General features: G+C 39.1%; 2 protein-coding genes across 6 annotated transcripts in view; one reads left to right on the top strand and one right to left on the bottom strand.

Moving 5' to 3' along the window:
* Positions 1–15,148, top strand: part of LOC143020915 (synaptotagmin-4-like) — a 36,825-nt gene extending 21,677 nt beyond the window's left edge. For all 5 annotated transcript variants that reach the window (XM_076178173.1, XM_076178263.1, XM_076177890.1 and 2 more), the window contains exons 6-10: positions 3,940–4,112; positions 7,197–7,346; positions 12,214–12,348; positions 13,509–13,692; positions 14,173–15,148. In XM_076178173.1, the coding sequence (XP_076034288.1) occupies positions 3,940–4,112; positions 7,197–7,346; positions 12,214–12,348; positions 13,509–13,685 (635 nt within the window). In that variant the 3' untranslated portion in view covers positions 13,686–13,692; positions 14,173–15,148. The remainder of the gene's footprint in view (positions 1–3,939; positions 4,113–7,196; positions 7,347–12,213; positions 12,349–13,508; positions 13,693–14,172) is intronic.
* The window catches only part of LOC143021085 (uncharacterized), a 27,020-nt gene continuing 22,098 nt past the window's right edge, over positions 15,079–20,000 (bottom strand). Inside the window, exon 4 of the mRNA XM_076178389.1 lies at positions 15,079–17,823. Coding sequence (XP_076034504.1) covers positions 17,342–17,823 — 482 coding nt within the window. The 3' untranslated portion in view covers positions 15,079–17,341. The remainder of the gene's footprint in view (positions 17,824–20,000) is intronic.

Raw genomic sequence — 20,000 nt, 5'->3', positions numbered from 1 at the left:
CTTAACTGAAGAAATAGAGGACCTAAAAAGACAGTTAGGAAATGTAAAGGAGGAGAATGAGAAATTGAAGAAGAATAGTAATGAAAACAGAGAGAAACTAGCTACAGAAGCTAAAAATTGGAGAATAACTCAAGAAGGGAATAAGGTTTCATTCACTGACATAGTCAAACAGCAATTGAAAGAACATAATGAAGACTCAGTTATTAAAGTGATGAGACAGAAGGAGAATATAGTAAGAGAATTAGCTGACAAAAAGAAATGTATAATTATATTAGGAATGGAAGAGAAACATAACCCAGATAGAACCGCAAGAATCAAGGAGGAAAATGAAAGAGTAAGCAGTTTATTAAAATTAGTCCAGGAAGATGAACCAGAAATTATAAAGGAAATTGAGGAAAAATTCAGACTCGGAAAATATAGTACAGATAAGACCAGACCAATTAAGATTAAATTCAGGTCACAAACAACAGCAGAGAAAATTCTATCCAAGACAGGGAAACTAGCAACAAATGATCAATATAAAAAGGTATGGATAAAAAGAGAAATGAATAAGGAGGAAAGAGAGGCAGAAGAAAAGAATTGAAGCTAAGGCAAAAAACGAGGAAAGAACGGAGTCAGAGAAAGAGAGATTCTATTGGAGAGTAGTGAACATGAAAATAAAGCAGTTCGACATACTAAAGAAAAACATAAGGGAAACAGAGAATACAATGGAAGTGGCAGAAAACTAAGAGTGTCTTACACAAATATAGATGGATTGATAACAGGATTGAATGAACTGAATGATTATTTGAAAGAAAAAGAACCGGACATAATGGGAATTGTAGAAACAAAATTAAAAGGCCCACTACCACCCAACAGTGTAGGACATGATACATACAATTATTGGATTAGAAACAGAGAGAAAAAACAAGGGGGTGGAGTTATGTTCCTGACTAAGAAGGATATAAACGTGAAAGGTGTCATATATGGAAAGAATACAGTAGAGATGATTATGATAGAAGTGGAAGACCGAGATAAGAAGAGCAGAAAATTTGTGATCAATTATGTGCCTCCGAAAACAGCCTCATGGGAGGAGAGTGAACATAAAAGTATGTTAGAGGACACAAAGATAGCATTAACTAAAATAATGGAAGACGGAGGAAGAATAGTTATGATGGGCGACTTTAATTGCAAAGAAATCTGCTGGGAAGAAATGACAGTAAAGAGTGGTGATGACTCATGGGGAAATGCTCTACTTGAGATGATTACTGACCATTCAATGACACAATGGATACAAGAGAACACTAGGTATAGAAATGAAGAAGAACCATCGAGGCTAGACTTAATAATTACATCTGAACCTAGAATAGTGGACAAGATTGAATATAAAACACCAATAGGTAAAAGTGACCACATATTGATTGAACTGGAACTTAATGAAGAAAAATATATGAAAAGAAATGAACAATATAGAAAAGGAAGAATGATGTATGAAAAAACAAACTTTGATAAAATAAGAGAATTCTTCCAACAAGAAAACTGGGAAGAAATATACAAAGAAGAAACAACAGTGGAAGAGAAATGGAATATTTTGACAAAAATTTACAAAAAAGGAGTGGAAAAGTATGTCCCAAGACAAAAGAAAAAGAATATGTAAAATGCTGGTACAACAAAAGTTGTAGGGAGTTAAAGGACAAAAGAGACAAAGCCTGGACCAGATGGAAAAAAGACAGAAGACCTGAAAAATGGAAAATATATACTGGTTATAGAAATGAATATGTACAAAAGTGCAGAGAGGAAAAAAGAAAATATGAAAAAGATGTTATAGAAAAGTGTAAAGATCAACCAAAACTATTCTACAGATTTGTAAACAATAAACTGAAAAACAAACAAGACTTAGAGAAATTAAGACAAGGAGGAGTTGAATACACTGAGGAAATGGAAATGGCAGAAATTATGAACAAACATTTTAAATCAGTGTTTACAAGGGAAAATATACAACCTGAAGAGATTGAGTGGAAGGAAAAAGTCCCCCCTATGGAAGAAATAGAAGTAACAAAGAATGAAATATTGACACACTTGGGTAATTTTGATGTCAGAAAATCGCATGGGCCAGATGAAATAGCAAACTGGATTCTGAAAGAATGCAGGAATGAACTGGCAGACAAAATACATAGCATAATAAGCAGTTCCTTAAAAGAAGGAAAAGTTCCAGAAGATTGGAAAAAAGCAAATATAGTACCTATATATAAAGGAGGAAATAAAGAAGAACCTACCAACTATAGACCAGTCTCTCTAACAAGTACAATAGCAAAAATATGTGAAAGAATTATCAAAAGTAGATGGGTAAAATACTTGGAAAAAAACAACGTACTAAATCCAAGGCAATTTGGATTCAGACAAGGACGATCATGCGTCACCAATTTAATATGTTTCTATTCAAGGCTAATAGATATAATACAAGAAAGAGATGGATGGGCTGATTGTGCATTTCTAGACCTAAAAAAAGCTTTTGACAAAGTACCACATAAGAAGTTGCTTAAGAAATTAGAATATGAAGGAGGAATACAAGGTAAATTGCTAAATTGGATGGAAGACTTTTTGCAAGAAAGAAAAATGAGAGTAGTGATAAGAGATCAGCACTCAAAATGGAATGAAGTAATAAGCGGTGTCCCGCAGGGAACAGTTCTGGCCCCAATAATGTTTGCTATATATATTAATGATATGGATGAAGGAATTGAAAGCTATATGAGCTTCTTTGCAGATGATGCAAAATTACTGAAAAGAGTGAAAACTGAAGAAGATTGTGAATCACTACAGAGAGATCTAAATAAAGTACAAGAATGGAGTAGGAAGTGGGAGATGGAGTTCAATACAAAAAAGTGTAGTATAATGGAATTTGGTAAAAAGCAAAAACAGAATAACAGGATCATATAATTTGGGAGAAGAAGGAATAAAAAAAGTAGAAAATGAGAAGGACCTGGGAGTCATTGTTATGAATAATATGTCACCTGAGAAACATATAAATAAGATTTTTGGAGAAACTTATAATTTAATAAGAACAATCAAAGTGGCATTTACATACCTGGATGAAGAAATGGTGAGGAAAATCCTAATCACCCTGATAAGACCAAGATTGGAATATGCAGCAACGATATGGTCACCAAATACAAAAAAATGTATAAAAAAACTTGAAAGAATACAAAGAGCAATTACAAAATTGGCACCAACACTCTCAAAACTATCATATGAAGAGAGACTACAAAAACTTAAACTACAGACACTAGAGCAAAGAAGAGAGAGAGGAGATTTGATAGCTATTTACAGAATCATGAAAGGCATAGAAATTACTGATAGAGAGAATCTGATAAAATGGGATGACAGAAATACAAGAGGACACGGAAAGAAAATAAAAAAAGACAGCTATAGAAGAGATTTTAAAAAGAACAGCTTTCCTCACAGAGCAATAGACAGTTGGAACAAGTTAGATGAGAAAGTGGTGTGTGCAAAATCAATACATGAATTTAAAAATAGTTTAGATAAAATGAGATATGAAGACGGGACCCCACGAGCATAGCTCCCCTTCCCGTAAAATACAACTAGGTAAATACACACACATATATATATATATATATATATATATATATATATATATATATATACTGTATATGTACATATATATATATATATATATACACACGTGTGTGTGTGTGCGTGCGTGTGTGTGTGTGTGTGTGTGTGTGTGTGTGTGTGTGTGTGTGTGTGTGTGTGTGTGTGTGTGTGTGTGTGTGTGTGTGTGTGTGTGTGTGTGTGTGTGTGTGTGTGTGTGTGTGCGCGCGTGTGTGTGTGATTGAAGCTTACTTAAACATTGATTAAAACCTTGTCTCCAACAACCGCGATCCGGATGACACTGGAGAAAAGTTCTCTCAAACCCATGTTCTTCGTCCTTCCTTCCGCCAGGAGTCAGTCTGCAGGAGGTCCAACGGAGCGTGCTTCTCTTCGAGGTCTTCGTCCGCAGGAGAGGCTACATGAAGGACAAGCCTCTGGGTGAACTTCGGTACAGGTTGTGCCAAGAACAGCTTCGACCCAATACCCCGGTCGCCACTGTCCAGCCCGTGACCCCGACGAAGAAGGTAGGTGCTCGTTTTATGCCGAACCACAGTCACCTGGATCTTTTGTGAAACAATAACAAACGTCTGTCTTTACGACGTTCACAAAGAAGTGCTCGTAAGTCGTAAAACGATCTTGCACTTCCTAAAGGTGGCGGCACGCTAAGCATTTCTCGCTAGTATGCTACTTGATATTGCTACTTCGTTTGAGTAAAAACGACTTCGGTTACGTTTATTTTTTTCAAGTTTCCAAATGTCAAATTACTCTTTCGTCATATAGTAAGAAGCTGAATGACGAACTAAGAGAAGTTAGATCTATACGAACGTTTGACACATTTAGTATATTGTAACCGAGGTCGTTTCTACTCAAATGAGGTAGCAAAAGCGAGCAGCGTGCTAGCCTAGTGTGCCACCACCTCAAGTCTGTGATCTAAAGATACGCGCCTTCGAAAGATCTCTTGAAGACAACAGCCACTGGGTTATTTAGAAGTGGTGCCAACTGTGTATTGTACCGTGTGATTTGTCATCTTTACATGTTATCTGTAGGATATTTTATTCATCTAAAAGTTCAGAGCTAATATATTGCCCAATAATGCTATCCTTACACATACACACAAACACATACACTAGATATATATATATATATATATATATATATATACATATATATATATGTATATATATATGTATATATATGTATATATACATATATATATATAAATATATATATATAAATACATATATGTATATATAAATATATATAAACCTTTTGGGCAGTCTTTCTCTTAAATAAAATACTGTTGAATGCTAAAGCACATGTGGCATCAATGATTTTTAGAGAACATTTCTCTAACTTTCTAAATATAAGTTTTTTTCTTCATGGTTCAAACTCTGAAGGAAAGTACGAAAATCGTGAGAATGGTGCTCCATTTTATACCGACAGCTGTTTCAACCATTTCACATGGTCGTCTTCAGGGTAAAACTGAATACAAATGTGAAATACATTGGAATATAAAGGCCCGTGGGCCGTAGAAACAACAGAGAAGAAATAAAAATGGTGGAATACGATTGGTGGGAATATGCGGGTGGGCTGCGCCAGGAAGGGGGCCCAGTCCTATGATGGGCTTTTGTCACGTCTTGTCGGGTTGTCACTTCCGGTGAGCAAATGTCTAGATGCACCCTCTCGCCGGGACTTACGGGGAGCTAATGGCACGTCTTGTCGGCTTGGAACTTCCAGTGTGCAAATGTCACGGTGTGCGGGTTTATTTTTTCTACTGGAAGGGAGGACATGATCCGATGACTTCTGGACGTTTAAAGTAAGCTGCTGCAAAGTAATACTAACCGTCTCGGCAATTATTAAGCGCCCGTAGTTAGAGTCTGTGTGAATTATATCTGTGTCCCTGATGAGTTCTTTCAAGCGCGGCTTCTTGTCATGAGTGTCGATGTAATGCTGGTGAATTGCTCCATTGTTTCGGTGTGCTAGTAGTCCCCTTCTTAAGGTGGTCATCGTGTGTCCGACGTAGCTCATGTCGAGGGGCTTGCATGCCTCTTCAGAGCATTTAGATTTGTAGACTACACTGGCTTTCGATTCCTTAGGTCCTCCAGGGGTGGTGTTATTTTTCATAATTAAGGAGGCTAATAGATTGGGACGGCTGGAGACTCTCAGCAAAACCCTCTCGTAGGGTCCCTTTGGTAAAACTCCATCGGTGATAATCCTTCGGAGAGTGTCTACTTAGAAAGTTAGAGAAATGTTCTCTAAAAATCATTGATGCCATATGTGCTTTAGCATTCAACAGCAATATATATATATATATATATATATATATATATATATACATATATATATACATATATATATACATATATATATTTATATATACACATACATATATATACATATAAATATTCATATATATACATACATATATATATATATATATATATACACATATGTATACATATAAATATTCATATATATACATATATATATGTATATATATATATGAATATATATATATATATATATATATATATATATATATATATACATATATTGAGGAATGGACGACAAAATGAGTGCCAGGGTGGTGAGATAAACACCGAGAATCGTTGAAGTTTTATTAACTGACGTTTCGCTCTTAACAGAGCTTCTTCAGAGTGTACAAACATGATCGGGAAATCAACAGTTTTATACCTTACATCATTCCGCGTTCCTTCCTTAACCCACCCCCTCCCTCCCTCTCGTACCCTTCAACTCCTGTAGGACCATCCAGCCGGACGTTTTGGACAGCTTAATAAAACCATCACGATGTAGAGTATAAAACTGTTGATTTCCCGATCATGTTTGTACTGTACACTCTGAAGAAACTCTGTTAAGAGCGAAACGTCAGTTAATAAAACTTCAACGATTCTCGGTGTTTATCTCACCACCCTGCCACTCATATATATATATATATATATATATATATATATATATATATGTATATATATATGCATATACCAAAGGCTTCTTCCCTCTACACGGGGTGTAGCGAAAAAGAAAAAGGCATAGAAACCGCTCCCACCCATTCCATTTCCTATATATTCCACTTCCCTCAACCCTCCTCCCTCCCTTTCATCTTATATATATATATATATATATATATATATATATATATATATATATATACATATATATATATATATATATATATATATATATGTACACATATGTATACATACATTTATATATATATATATATATATATATATATATATATATATATATATATATACAGTATGTACACATATGTATACATATATATTTATATATATACATATATACATATATATATATATATATATACATGTACATATATATATATATATATATATATATATATATATATATATATATATTATAATTTGAGACTTTTTTTTAATTTTATTTTTCAAATATACAAAGACTTTAGGGGAGTTATGATGACACTCCTCTCCCTCCCCTTCCCTCCTGCCCACGAATTATATCTCTAGCTACGCCCCTGTGCTGAGCTGTCAAGGGTAAATTATTAATGTCTTTTACAGATCCTCCTGCTGACTCATGCTCCCTCCCTTTTGGTCCTCCTACAGGAAGGTGTTGCGTCCCCGGTCTCCGAGGACCTAGGCGGCAAGCGAGGCGAGGTCCTCGTCGTGGCACAGTGCCAGGCACTCGCCTCCTTCAGCAACAGGGTCAAGGTGGTCGTCAGAAAAGCTGCAAACCTTCCGCCATCGAAGACATTGGTGAGGGTTGTCCTTGGCCTGTGTCCCAGTAGCGGGTCCCTTCCCCGCGACTTCGTGTCCCTCTCTTGACTTTGAAACCAGTACGGTGACCTAACTTCACCTGAGCGTCACCCGAAGTGCACCGAGAAGGGAACCGAAATTTTCAAAATCAAAACCCGCTGCTGGGATTTGTGTGTGTGTGTGTGTGTGTGTGTGTGTGTGTGTGTGTGTGTGTGTGTGTGTGTGTGTGTGTGTGTGTGTGTGTGTGTGTGTGTGTGTGTGTGTGTGTGTGTGTGTGTGTGTGTGTGTGTGTGTGTGTGTGTGTGTGTGTGTGTGTGTGTGTGTGTGTGTGTGTGTGTGTGTGTGTGTGCTTCTTCGACCGTGACTCTGCGTTTGTGTGTGTGTGTGTGTGTGTGTGTGTGTGTGTGTGTGTGTGTGTGTGTGTGTGTGTGTGTGTGTGTGTGTGTGTGTGTGTGAGAGAGAGAGAGAGAGAGAGAGAGAGTGTGAAATTCATAACAGTCTTGGACCATGTGTTGGACTCTTGATCGACAGCTATTATCCCCCACGATGAGAACCCGAGAGCTCATATCTCGATCTACTGATAATGCTGACCTTACAAAATGCGCGCGTGCGCGCGTGTTTGTGTATTTACCTAGTTGTATTTACCTAGTTGTATTTTACGGGAAGGGGAGCTATGCTCGTGAGGTCCCGTCTTCATATCTCATTTTATCTAAACTATTTTTAAATTCATGTATTGTTTTTGCACACACCACTTTCTCATCTAACTTGTTCCAACTGTCTATTGCTCTGTGAGGAAAGCTGTTCTTTTTCAAATCTCTTCTATAGTTGTCTTTTTTTATTTTATTTCCGTGTCCTCTTGTATTTCTGTCATCCCATTTTATCAGATTCTCTCTATCAGTAATTTCTATGCCTTTCATGATTCTGTAAATAGCTATCAAATCTCCTCTCTCTCTTCTTTGCTCTAGTGTCTGTAGTTTAAGTTTTTGTAGTCTCTCTTCATATGATAGTTTTGAGAGTGTTGGTGCCAGTTTAGTAATTGCTCTTTGTATTCTTTCAAGTTTTTTTATACATTTTTTTGTACTTGGTGACCATATCGTTGCTGCATATTCCAATCTTGGTCTTATCAGGGTGACTAGGATTTTCCTCACCATTTCTTCATCCAGGTATGTAAATGCCACTTTGATTGTTCTTATTAAATTATAAGTTTCTCCAAAAATCTTATTTATATGTTTCTCAGGTGACATATTATTCATAACAATGACTCCCAGGTCCCTCTCATTTTCTACTCTTTTTATTCCTTCTTCTCCCAAATTATATGATCCTGTTATTCTGTTTTTGCTTTTTCCAAATTCCATTATACTACACTTTTTTGTATTGAACTCCATCTCCCACTTCCTACTCCATTCTTGTACTTTATTTAGATCTCTCTGTAGTGATTCACAATCTTCTTCAGTTTTCACTCTTTTCAGTAATTTTGCATCATCTGCAAAGAAGCTCATATAGCTTTCAATTCCTTCATCCATATCATTAATATATATAGCAAACATTATTGGGGCCAGAACTGTTCCCTGCGGGACACCGCTTATTACTTCATTCCATTTTGAGTGCTGATCTCTTATCACTACTCTCATTTTTCTTTCTTGCAAAAAGTCTTCCATCCAATTTAGCAATTTACCTTGTATTCCTCCTTCATATTCTAATTTCTTAAGCAACTTCTTATGTGGTACTTTGTCAAAAGCTTTTTTTAGGTCTAGAAATGCACAATCAGCCCATCCATCTCTTTCTTGTATTATATCTATTAGCCTTGAATAGAAACATGTTAAATTGGTGACGCATGATCGTCCTTGTCTGAATCCAAATTGCCTTGGATTTAGTACGTTGTTTTTTTCCAAGTATTTTACCCATCTACTTTTGATAATTCTTTCACATATTTTTGCTATTGTACTTGTTAGAGAGACTGGTCTATAGTTGGTAGGTTCTTCTTTATTTCCTCCTTTATATATAGGTACTATATTTGCTTTTTTCCAATCTTCTGGAACTTTTCCTTCTTTTAAGGAACTGCTTATTATGCTATGTATTTTGTCTGCCAGTTCATTCCTACATTCTTTCAGAATCCAGTTTGCTATTTCATCTGGCCCATGCGATTTTCTGACATCAAAATTACCCAAGTGTGTCAATATTTCATTCTTCGTTACTTCTATTTCTTCCATAGGGGGGACTTTTTCCTTCCACTCAATCTCTTCAGGTTGTATATTTTCCCTTGTAAACACTGATTTAAAATGTTTGTTCATAATTTCTGCCATTTCCATTTCCTCAGTGTATTCAACTCCCCCTTGTCTTAATTTCTCCAAGTCTTGTTTGTTTTTCAGTTTATTGTTTACAAATCTGTAGAATAGTTTTGGTTGATCTTTACACTTTTCTATAACATCTTTTTCATATTTTCTTTTTTCCTCTCTGCACTTTTGTACATATTCATTTCTATAACCAGTATATATTTTCCATTTTTCAGGTCTTCTGTCTTTTTTCCATCCGGTCCAGGCTTTGTCTCTTTTGTCTTTTAACTCCCTACAACTTTTGTTGTACCAGCATTTTACATATTCTTTTTCTTGTTTTTGTCTTGGGACATACTTTTCCACTCCTTCTTTGTAAATTTTTGTCAAAATATTCCATTTCTCTTCCACTGATGTTTCTTCTTTGTATATTTCTTCCCAGTTTTCTTGTTGGAAGAATTCTCTTATTTTATCAAAGTTTGTTTTTTCATACATCATTCTTCCTTTTCTATATTGTTCATTTCTTTTCATATATTTTTCTTCATTAAGTTCCAGTTCAATCAATATGTGGTCACTTTTACCTATTGGTGTTTTATATTCAATCTTGTCCACTATTCTAGGTTCAGATGTAATTATTAAGTCTAGCCTCGATGGTTCTTCTTCATTTCTATACCTAGTGTTCTCTTGTATCCATTGTGTCATTGAATGGTCAGTAATCATCTCAAGTAGAGCATTTCCCCATGAGTCATCACCACTCTTTACTGTCATTTCTTCCCAGCAGATTTCTTTGCAATTAAAGTCGCCCATCATAACTATTCTTCCTCCGTCTTCCATTATTTTAGTTAATGCTATCTTTGTGTCCTCTAACATACTTTTATGTTCATTCTCCTCCCATGAGGCTGTTTTCGGAGGCACATAGTTGATCACAAATTTTCTGCTCTTCTTATCTCGGTCTTCCACTTCTATCATAATCATCTCTACTGTATTCTTTCCATATATGACACCTTTCACGTTTATATCCTTCTTTGTCAGGAACATAACTCCACCCCCTTGTTTTTTCTCTCTGTTTCTAATCCAATAATTGTATGTATCATGTCCTACACTGTTGGGTGGTAGTGGGCCTTTTAATTTTGTTTCTACAATTCCCATTATGTCCGGTTCTTTTTCTTTCAAATAATCATTCAGTTCATTCAATCCTGTTATCAATCCATCTATATTTGTGTAAGACACTCTTAGTTTTCTGCCACTTCCATTGTGTTCTCTGTTTCCCTTATGTTTTTCTTTAGTATGTCGAACTGCTTTATTTTCATGTTCACTACTCTCCAATAGAATCTCTCTTTCTCTGACTCCGTTCTTTCCTCGTTTTTTGCCTTAGCTTCAATTCTTTTCTGCTTTTCTGCCTCTCTTTCCTCCTTATTCATTTCTCTTTTTATCCATACCTTTTTATATTGATCATTTGTTGCTAGTTTCCCTGTCTTGGATAGAATTTTCTCTGCCGTTGTTTGTGACCTGAATTTAATCTTAATTGGTCTGGTCTTATCTGTACTATATTTTCCGAGTCTGAATTTTTCCTCAATTTCCTTTATAATTTCTGGTTCATCTTCCTGGACTAATTTTAATAAACTGCTTACCCTTTCATTTTCCTCCTTGATTCTTGCGGTTCTATCTGGGTTATGTTTCTCTTCCATTCCTAATATAATTATACATTTCTTTTTGTCAGCTAATTCTCTTACTATATTCTCCTTCTGTCTCATCACTTTAATAACTGAGTCTTCATTATGTTCTTTCAATTGCTGTTTGACTATGTCAGTGAATGAAACCTTATTCCCTTCTTGAGTTATTCTCCAATTTTTAGCTTCTGTAGCTATTTTCTCACTGTTTTCATTACTATTCTTCTTCAATTTCTCATTCTCCTCCTTTACATTTCCTAACTGTCTTTTTAGGTCCTCTACTTCTTCAGTTAAGTTTCTGTTAGCCTTCTCTAGTTGTTCCAATCTTTCAATTCTTTGGAGAATGGAGCCTACATTACCTAACTTACGTTCCAAGTCCTCGATCACCTTATCAACTCTCTCCTCTAGTCTTATCAGTCTGGGGGGGGTTGTGTCCCCCCCACCCTCTTTAAATCCCTGGAACATATTCTCGTCACTTTCTACTGTATTTCTCCTCTCTATACTTCTAATCTTTACATTTTTATTTGCCATTTCGTCATCCGGTGGTCGTTTCATGTTGACCTTCCGCCCGTCTTCCTGGGCCAAGTCCTCCACATCCTCATTACCTTCCATTTCCCCAGTAATCCCTCCCCCTCTCCTCTTTCCTTACTTTCCCACTACCTCACGAGCAATTCCCCCCCACTGCAAATACAAAAAGGCACTTCTCTTTGCGTTGGTATCCTCAATCTGCACTTTTCTTCAGAGCGTTCGTCAAGCCGTCCGTTCGTTGAAAGTGTGTGTGTGTGTGTGTGTGTGTGTGTGTGTGTGTGTGTGTGTGTGTGTGTGTGTGTGTGTGTGTGTGTGTGTGTGTGTGTGTGTGTGTGTGTGTGTGTGTGTTTGTGTGTGTGTGTACATATATACAACAAAGGTAAGATGTCCTCTTTGCAGGGAGGCGCGGATTATATAGCTGAGGTGGTGGTGCGCCGGGGCGGGGAAACCGTGGCCGTCCAGTCGACCAAGCCGGCGACGGGCCCCAACCCCGTCTGGAACGCGCCCTTCATCTTCGACGTCGAGTACGACAAGGTGAGTCACAACGAAGGTGATGACGAAGTCGATGCCGAAGTCGTCACAGATTTTTTTTTCCCAAGCCCAACAGCTACCGGTGTTTGTCACATACTCTGGAATTCCAAGCACATCGGGTAAAGGTGACCTTTGTCAGATCTATACATTTCCTGGTTGAAGGAGTACAGAGGGTCTCCATCCTTCGAAGCTTTGTTCAGACCGATGTCCACTCGTCCATTCAAATACAGGGTAGGCACAAAATCCCTGGACATGATGTTTGAATTGTTTATCTTCCAGACTCAAAGAATGTTACGTCCCCCAGGGGACAGAACGGTGGTTCTGAAGAAGGTCGCCTGGAGAAAAGAACAAGTTTATAAGACATCTGATTTGTGTGTGTGTGTGTGTGTGTGTGTGTGTGTGTAATTCACCACAGTTTTGGATCACGTTTTGGACACATGATCGACAGCTGTTACCTTCCCGGATCAGAGCCCAAGAGCTCATGCATAGCCCAAGTTGTAGTATATGGGGTAGGGGCAGTGTTCATGGGTTCATCAGACGATAAGAACGAAAAGCTTTCAACCCAACGAATAATAGTCGACCACGAGACCACACACACACACATACACACACACACACACACACACACACACACACACACACACACACACACACACACACACACACACACACACACACACACACACACACACACACACACACACACACACACACACACACACACACACACACACACACACACACAGCTTTCCATATATTAACTAGCTCAAGGAATAACTTAAAAAATATCATTACTCCCCCTACAATCACAACAGGACAGTGGGCAAGATGCAGGGATGACCCGAAATCCAGGAGGACCCAATGAAAGAGCGAGGGAGGGGTGGTGAATGAGAGAGGAGTATGTGGGGATGAAATGAGTGGGAGTGGATTTATGCCTTTGACTTTGGCTACCTCTCTTGTAAGGGAAAAAACTTGGTATATGTATGTATACTATCACAAGAAATTCCAAAAACTGCGCATGATAGTTGGAGAATAAAACTCCTTTCCTGTATGTCACAATTAGGCAACGAGACAAGATTCTATTGAACCCACTGTTATAGCCCCGTTACTAACTGTAATCCTTGGGGCACTTCAATCCCACTCACCGGAGACTCTTTCTCCAGCTCTCGGAGTACTGCGTCGAGGCTATGGTTCTTCGCGTCGGCCGCTTCAGTCGGAGGAGCTTGGGCCACGCCCTCCTGGGCCTCGACACGACGCCGAAGGGCGCCGAGCACTGGGAGAGGATCATGCGAGAGGTGAACAGAGATGTCGAGATGTGGTACGATCTCACGCTGGAGTGAGAACGGGGTAAGTCTTGCTAAGAGAGTGAGAAGGCGGGAGAGAATGACTTGAAAATATATTGAAATTGAGACAAAGACTGAGGCTCAAAGATCCACAGAAGCCAAGACTGAAACTAAAAGAACAATTAAGACTAACAAAGCCTGCAACTGAAAGTTCATACTTAAACAAAAAGAGTTGAATTGAGGAAGAATTTGAAACGGAGACTGGGAGTAAGAATCTGCGATATTAAAACTGAGGTAGACTATGTCTGAGAAGAAAGAATGAGCCTCAACACAAATTTACCAGCGCTTCTATCCTTGTGGACAACTTTGAGACGCTGTCATGTGAGACTGAGCTATGGCATGAAACTGAAATGAATTATATTTATTTGCACTTTCATAAATTGTATTTCAGTATATGTGATAAAACATAATACACATCCCAGAGGCTGTAGGCTACATCTCCGCGATGCAAAATGTAATTATAATTCCATTCTGTTTCCTCCAGATAAGATGAAGTCACTGCACACAGGGGTTGACGGTGGTCAAGTACCTTCTAGTTTCGTCTGGTGTACGTTCTAAAGCAGGGGTTCCCAAACTGGGGGAAATTTCCCCCTGGGGGGAAATTTGAAGCTACCAGGGGGGAAATAATTATACTACCTACGAACTAAAAAAAATCTCAGATGAATTTTCTCATGTCTGAGGGAGAGAGAGAGAGAGAGAGAGAGAGAGAGAGAGAGAGAGAGAGAGAGAGAGAGAGAGAGAATGCCTGTTTATCAGTATATATGTACATTTGAAAAATAAATTAGTAAATAGTCACAGTGTGTTTTAACTACTCTTTCCCTCATACACATGAAAGGGGGAAATCTGGATGGTTGAACTGGGTGCAAGGGGGAAATGACAGAAAAAAGTTTGGGAACCACTGTTCTAAAGCCATCTTGGTACTACTCCCAGAGTTCACACTTCACTCTCATACAACAACACTGAGTCTGCTAAGCTCTCCACTTTTGCTCTGCGTTCTTCTTCTGTCACACTCCTTGAAGAGCTCCTTACAGTAAGAAGGTGAGAAGCCTACGCCAGGAGGCGCGTAACTGCCTCCAAAGTCGTCATCTTTGTGCTTGGATGATAGGGGCAGGTAACATTCACCGTTGAGAATCGGAGAAGAGTGCAGGATTCGAATCCACAACCAAGTGAATGCGAGACCAGCACGCCTCTGATTACGCTGTCAACACAAGCAAGATGGATGTGGATATAGACATCTTTTGTGTACACTTTTTTCAGTTTTTTTTTTTTTTAACGGCATTGTTAATGTTTCAAACAAACAACCTGTTCATGTTATAAGTTCAAATACACTTGGCATTTAAAAAGACGCCTAGATGAATATAGTCTAACCCCAATCTAACTTATTTTTCAGCATTGTGCGCTAATACACTTCGATTGAATCAGTTATTCTTAACCATTTCCACAGTAAAGGCCGATAAGTCTGCTGTTGTTTGCATTTCTTTTGTATTCCTTTGTATATCAATGTACTCGCAAAATCAAACTTGGCATTGGTAGATACAGTGCAACCCTTGTATGCAAAGAAAGAATAGGGAACGAGTGCATGGTAAAAATCGAGCAGAAATTGAATTTGGGGAACAAAATTTGTGCTCCAGCTAAGACAGAAGTGAATAAAGGGGGAGGGGGAGATTTTGGGTTAAAAATAGACTGAAATGAAACCAGATAGACTGAGATTACAAGAAGAATAAATAGAAAACAAACAGAATAAGGGAGGCATAAAGAAGCGTTGTTGGTGAGGACATGGGACCAGTGCTGTAATGATTGTTGATTGTGTGTGCATATGATCACAGGGAGGCTACATGAAGACAACAACACCCCGAGCAGTATATCTCCACTGGATACATTCTGGAAAAACACAAGTGAAACCAATGGAACAAATCAATTTGTTTATTATTTCTTGATCAGTACATAAAAAAAAACCTGAAGCCATGATATGATAGTTGTGAATTTATACAGCATAAATGCTGGCAGGGAAATGTTCACACCCCACGCCAGCGTATAAACACATTACCTTATGCTATCCATACAGAATCATGGTTATCCTTTGTATATTATCTATACACTATGTATAATGTCTGTACAATGTAATACCACCTATGCATTTTTGTATAATTTTACCTGTGCAATATATTGGATAAAAGAGATTAATTCCCCTACATGTCCCATATGTTTAATCGCATGTGAGCATAGCTTCATTGTATTCTACAAAATATAATACAGTAGCCAATGTAGTGTCTGGATAATTTTATCGACATCTTTTAATAATGTGTGCACCTCTAGTACATCGAAGTTCAATCCTGCCTACATAGCCAGAGGTCTGAACTTCAATAGCTACTGTTGATGCCAACTTGCTTAAGCACAATGGACAAAGGTAAGAGCACCTCTTCCCATAAGCTAAGTTTTCCTTGGTCCCTGGCTGTGACTTGAAGTCTGTACTATACTTACATATATTCAATATTTACCAAAACTATACACTGATGCCATATCTGCATTTTACCAACGGTCACGGAACTGCACGGTACATCAAACTTTCTTGGCACGCAAAAAATAAATAAGACACACAATTCAACAAAAATAAATAAACACACACACCTCATTATGTTCGAAACAGGACTACCGCCACCATTACCTGTAGCAGAAACACCCCAATGTGTTCCCCTCTAGGGTACCTGAAGTTGCAGTTTGAAGCGAAAGCTTGTATGAAGTCTCCACACCACAATGCTCCACAAGTTCTAGGGCTGGCCCGTTTAGGAGCCCTATGTATGACTTGCTGTTTGGGATCCCTCGTGAGGTCCTGTTGAAAGGGTTCCCAATAACTCAGGGCCCTCTAAATAAAGAGTTTAGATGGAAGATTCATTGACACTTCGAAATATGGGTTCATTCCTCCCCTCAAATGGTTTGAACCCGGATCAAAACAATTGTCTTACACTGTAGTTTGATGATTTGCACTTCACTCTACGATTAGCAGATTTTCTTTTACATTTGAAAGAAACCATACAAACTCAAGAGTAATAATACCTACCCTGATTAACCACTTCACAATTGGAATCCACTTAGTTTTTTTTCTGGATGCTTCCGGCCAATTTAATTGGGTTGTGAGAAACATTCCCTACCTTTGTGTCTCCCATGGTTAGTCAGTTAAGGCTTCTTCTAAGTCAGCCCCAAATATTCTACAAATCAACTGTAGGAGAGAGGCCAAACGCAGAGTATGGGATCCAATGCATTTAACGTTTCGCCCAGCAGGGTTTTTCAGAAATACATTGGATCCCATACTCTGCGTTTGACCTCTCTCCTACAGTGCTGTTGCAGTCGTTGCTGTTTTTACTCATCTACAAATCAACCTTCTACATTTTTAGGGGCAGGGGGCTCTGTCAACCAATTCCATTTGATTGCTAGGGTACCTTCTGCCGTACAAGACTTGGATCTATTTCGATCGAACCTTCAATCAGACAGTAAACTTTTATGGCTACTGCCAGATATTTTTACTCATTTTTGAAGATAATCTGCGCTTATTACAGGAATTAACTATCCTAATGGAACCCTATACTGGATAGTATAATATAGGTCGACTCCCTGGCTATCACCAGACCATTTTCTTCAGTCGTTGGGTTTCCGAATCAAGTCTCGAGCACCACCGACGCAGATTTCCGTCGAGACGCCTTGGCTGACGACGCCATGGATGCCGAGTTGGATATGGATGAGGACGGGGATGTACACGAGGAGGGTGGAAGTGGAAGGTGTGTGACTGAAGACGCCTCACAAGTATCTTCTCCTTCCCCTTCTTCAGAATTCTTCCCCGGGGCGATTTCGAGCTTCTGGTTATTTGAGGTTCCTGGTTCGAAGTCCAAAGACCGTGTCGAAGTAGAAGTGATTCCTGAAGTGGATGGACGGGTGGATGGATGTACGGATGAGCACTCTGGCGGAGAGGAGAATGACTGGGACGCGGATGGGGTGGATGAGTGGGCACATGCTTGGCTGGGTGACCGCCTGGATGACCGAGCGGATGCTCGGGACCTTATCAGTCGGATGGCAAGATTGCGGACCGTTTCCATGTTGGCTACGTCGTCGTCGTTGCCACCGCCGCCGCCGCCGTGTGCACCTGGAGGGAATCGCATCATCAGTGACTGAAATAGGTTTTGGAAACTAGGTAGGCACACCCAGGGTGCATCCTTTAGTACTGAGATTAAACATGCAGAAAAAAAGGAACCTGATAAGCAAGTATAATCCGTAACTCCGTCCCCATAAATGAGTGCAGAGAGGGATTAGGGAGAAATGTCAATGAAGTTGTATTGGGAGACTAGGGTAGGTTAGGAAACAAACCAATAGACGGAGTGATTGGGAAGTATGGAGTTCCAGGTAAAAATCGTAGAGGGGAATTGATGGTGGAGATGTGTCTCGAAAGAGAGTTGATGATAGCAAATACAAAGTTTAGGAAGAAATTCAAGAATAAGTACACATGGGAGAGGGTGGTGGATGGAAGGTTGGCAGACACAGCGTTAATGGACTATATAGTATTGGCCAGGAGTATGGTAGGAAGAGTTAGGAATGTACATGTTCTAAGGGGAGAGAGTGGGGGAATATCAGATCATTTCCTGGTGGAAGGTAAATTGAGAGTGGCGAATAGGTGGGGAAAGAGGAAAAGGCCAGAAGGTAGGGAGGTACTTAGACTGAAGTGTTTAAATGAGAAAGAAAAGGAGAAGGAGTATAAGAAGAAGCTGAGAGAGGATTGGGAGGGAGTGAAGGATAGAGTAAAACTAGGAGTGGAGGAGGAATGGGGATGGTTCAATGAGGGAGTCATAAGGTGTGCAAAGATGGTATGTGGAACAAGGAGGATGGGAGGAAATAGAAGGAAGTGGGATGAGGAAGCAAAGAATGGTGTACAAGAGAAGAAGCAGGCATTCATAGATTGGCTACAAATTAGGACGAGGGAATCGTACGAGAGGTACAAAGTAAAGAGAAGGGAAGTCAAGCATAAGATAGAGGAGGGAAAGAAAAGAGCAGATATGAAATGGGGTAAGAGTATGACAGAAAATTTTGAAAGTAATAAAAAGATGTTTTGGAAAGAAATTAAAAGAAGAAGAGGAAGCGAATCAAGTAGAAAAGAAAAGGTAAAAGGGGCAGATGGAGAGATTGTAATGGAAGAGAAGGCAATGAGAGGAAGGTGGGCAAAGTATTTTAGGGAGTTGCTAAATGTGAATGAGGATAGGGAGGGAAAGGTAGTTGCAGTGGGAAGTGCTAAGAAAATGAGAGTGATGAGTGAGGAAAATGGAGGAGAAATAAGGAAAGATGAAGTGAAAGCAGTTGTTAAGATGATGAGAGCAGGTAATGCACCTGGGTTGGCTGGATGCCATGCTGAATGTCTGAAAAAAGGAGGTACAGTTATGGTGGACTGGCTGGTGAGGTTATTTAATGTTTGTTTAAGAGAGGCTCGAGTGCCGGAGGACTGGAGGAGTGCCTGTATAGTTCCGCTTTACAAAGGAAAGGGGGACAGGAGTGAGTGTAGTAGTTTCAGAGGGATAAGCTTGTTAAGTGTAGTTGGGAAGGCTTATCGGAGGGTCTTGATTGAGAGGATTAGGAGAGAAACAGAGGGAGTAATTGGTGAGGAACAGTGTGATTTTAGGATAGGTAGGGGTTGTGTAGATCAGATTTTTGTGGTAAGACAGATATGTGAGGAAGCTATGGGAAAAAGTAAGGATTTTGGGGGGCTTTTATGGATCTGGAAAAGGCTTACGACAGTGTAGAGAGGAAAGCACTGTGGGAGGTATTGCAAATATATGGGATAGGAGGAAAGCTGTTAAGAGCAGTCAAGAGTTTTTACTAGAGTAGTAGAGCTTGTGTTAGGATTAGAAATGGAGAGAGTGAATGGTTTGAGGTAAAGGTGGGACTTCGTCAGGGATGTGTTATGTCGTCCTGGCTGTTCAAACTTTACATGGATGGGGTGATGCGAGAGGTGAATGCAAGGGTAGTGGGTTAGAGGTTGGAGATGGTTAAAGAAAACGGAGAAAAGTGGTAAATAAGCCAGTTGTTGTTTGTTGACGAAACTGCGATTGTAGCGGGATCAGAGGAGCGATTGAGGAATTTAGTGACAGAGTTTGAGAAGGTGTGTGAAAGAAGGAAGCTGAAGATAAATGTGGGCAAAAGTAAGGTGATAAGATGTACAAGGGGAGAGAGTGGCAGCAGACTGGAAGTGAGTATTAAGGGAGAGAGACTGGAGGAAGTGGATAGTTTTAGATACTTGGGTGCGAATGTGGCAGGAAAGGAAGCAGTGGTGGTGGA

Source organism: Oratosquilla oratoria, chromosome 1, assembly GCF_046742065.1.
Source record: "Oratosquilla oratoria isolate Oo_2021 chromosome 1, ASM4674206v1, whole genome shotgun sequence".
NCBI lineage: Eukaryota > Metazoa > Arthropoda > Malacostraca > Stomatopoda > Squillidae > Oratosquilla > Oratosquilla oratoria.
The sequence above is the reverse complement of the archived record's forward strand: the minus strand, read 5'-3'. Positions and strand labels throughout refer to the sequence as shown.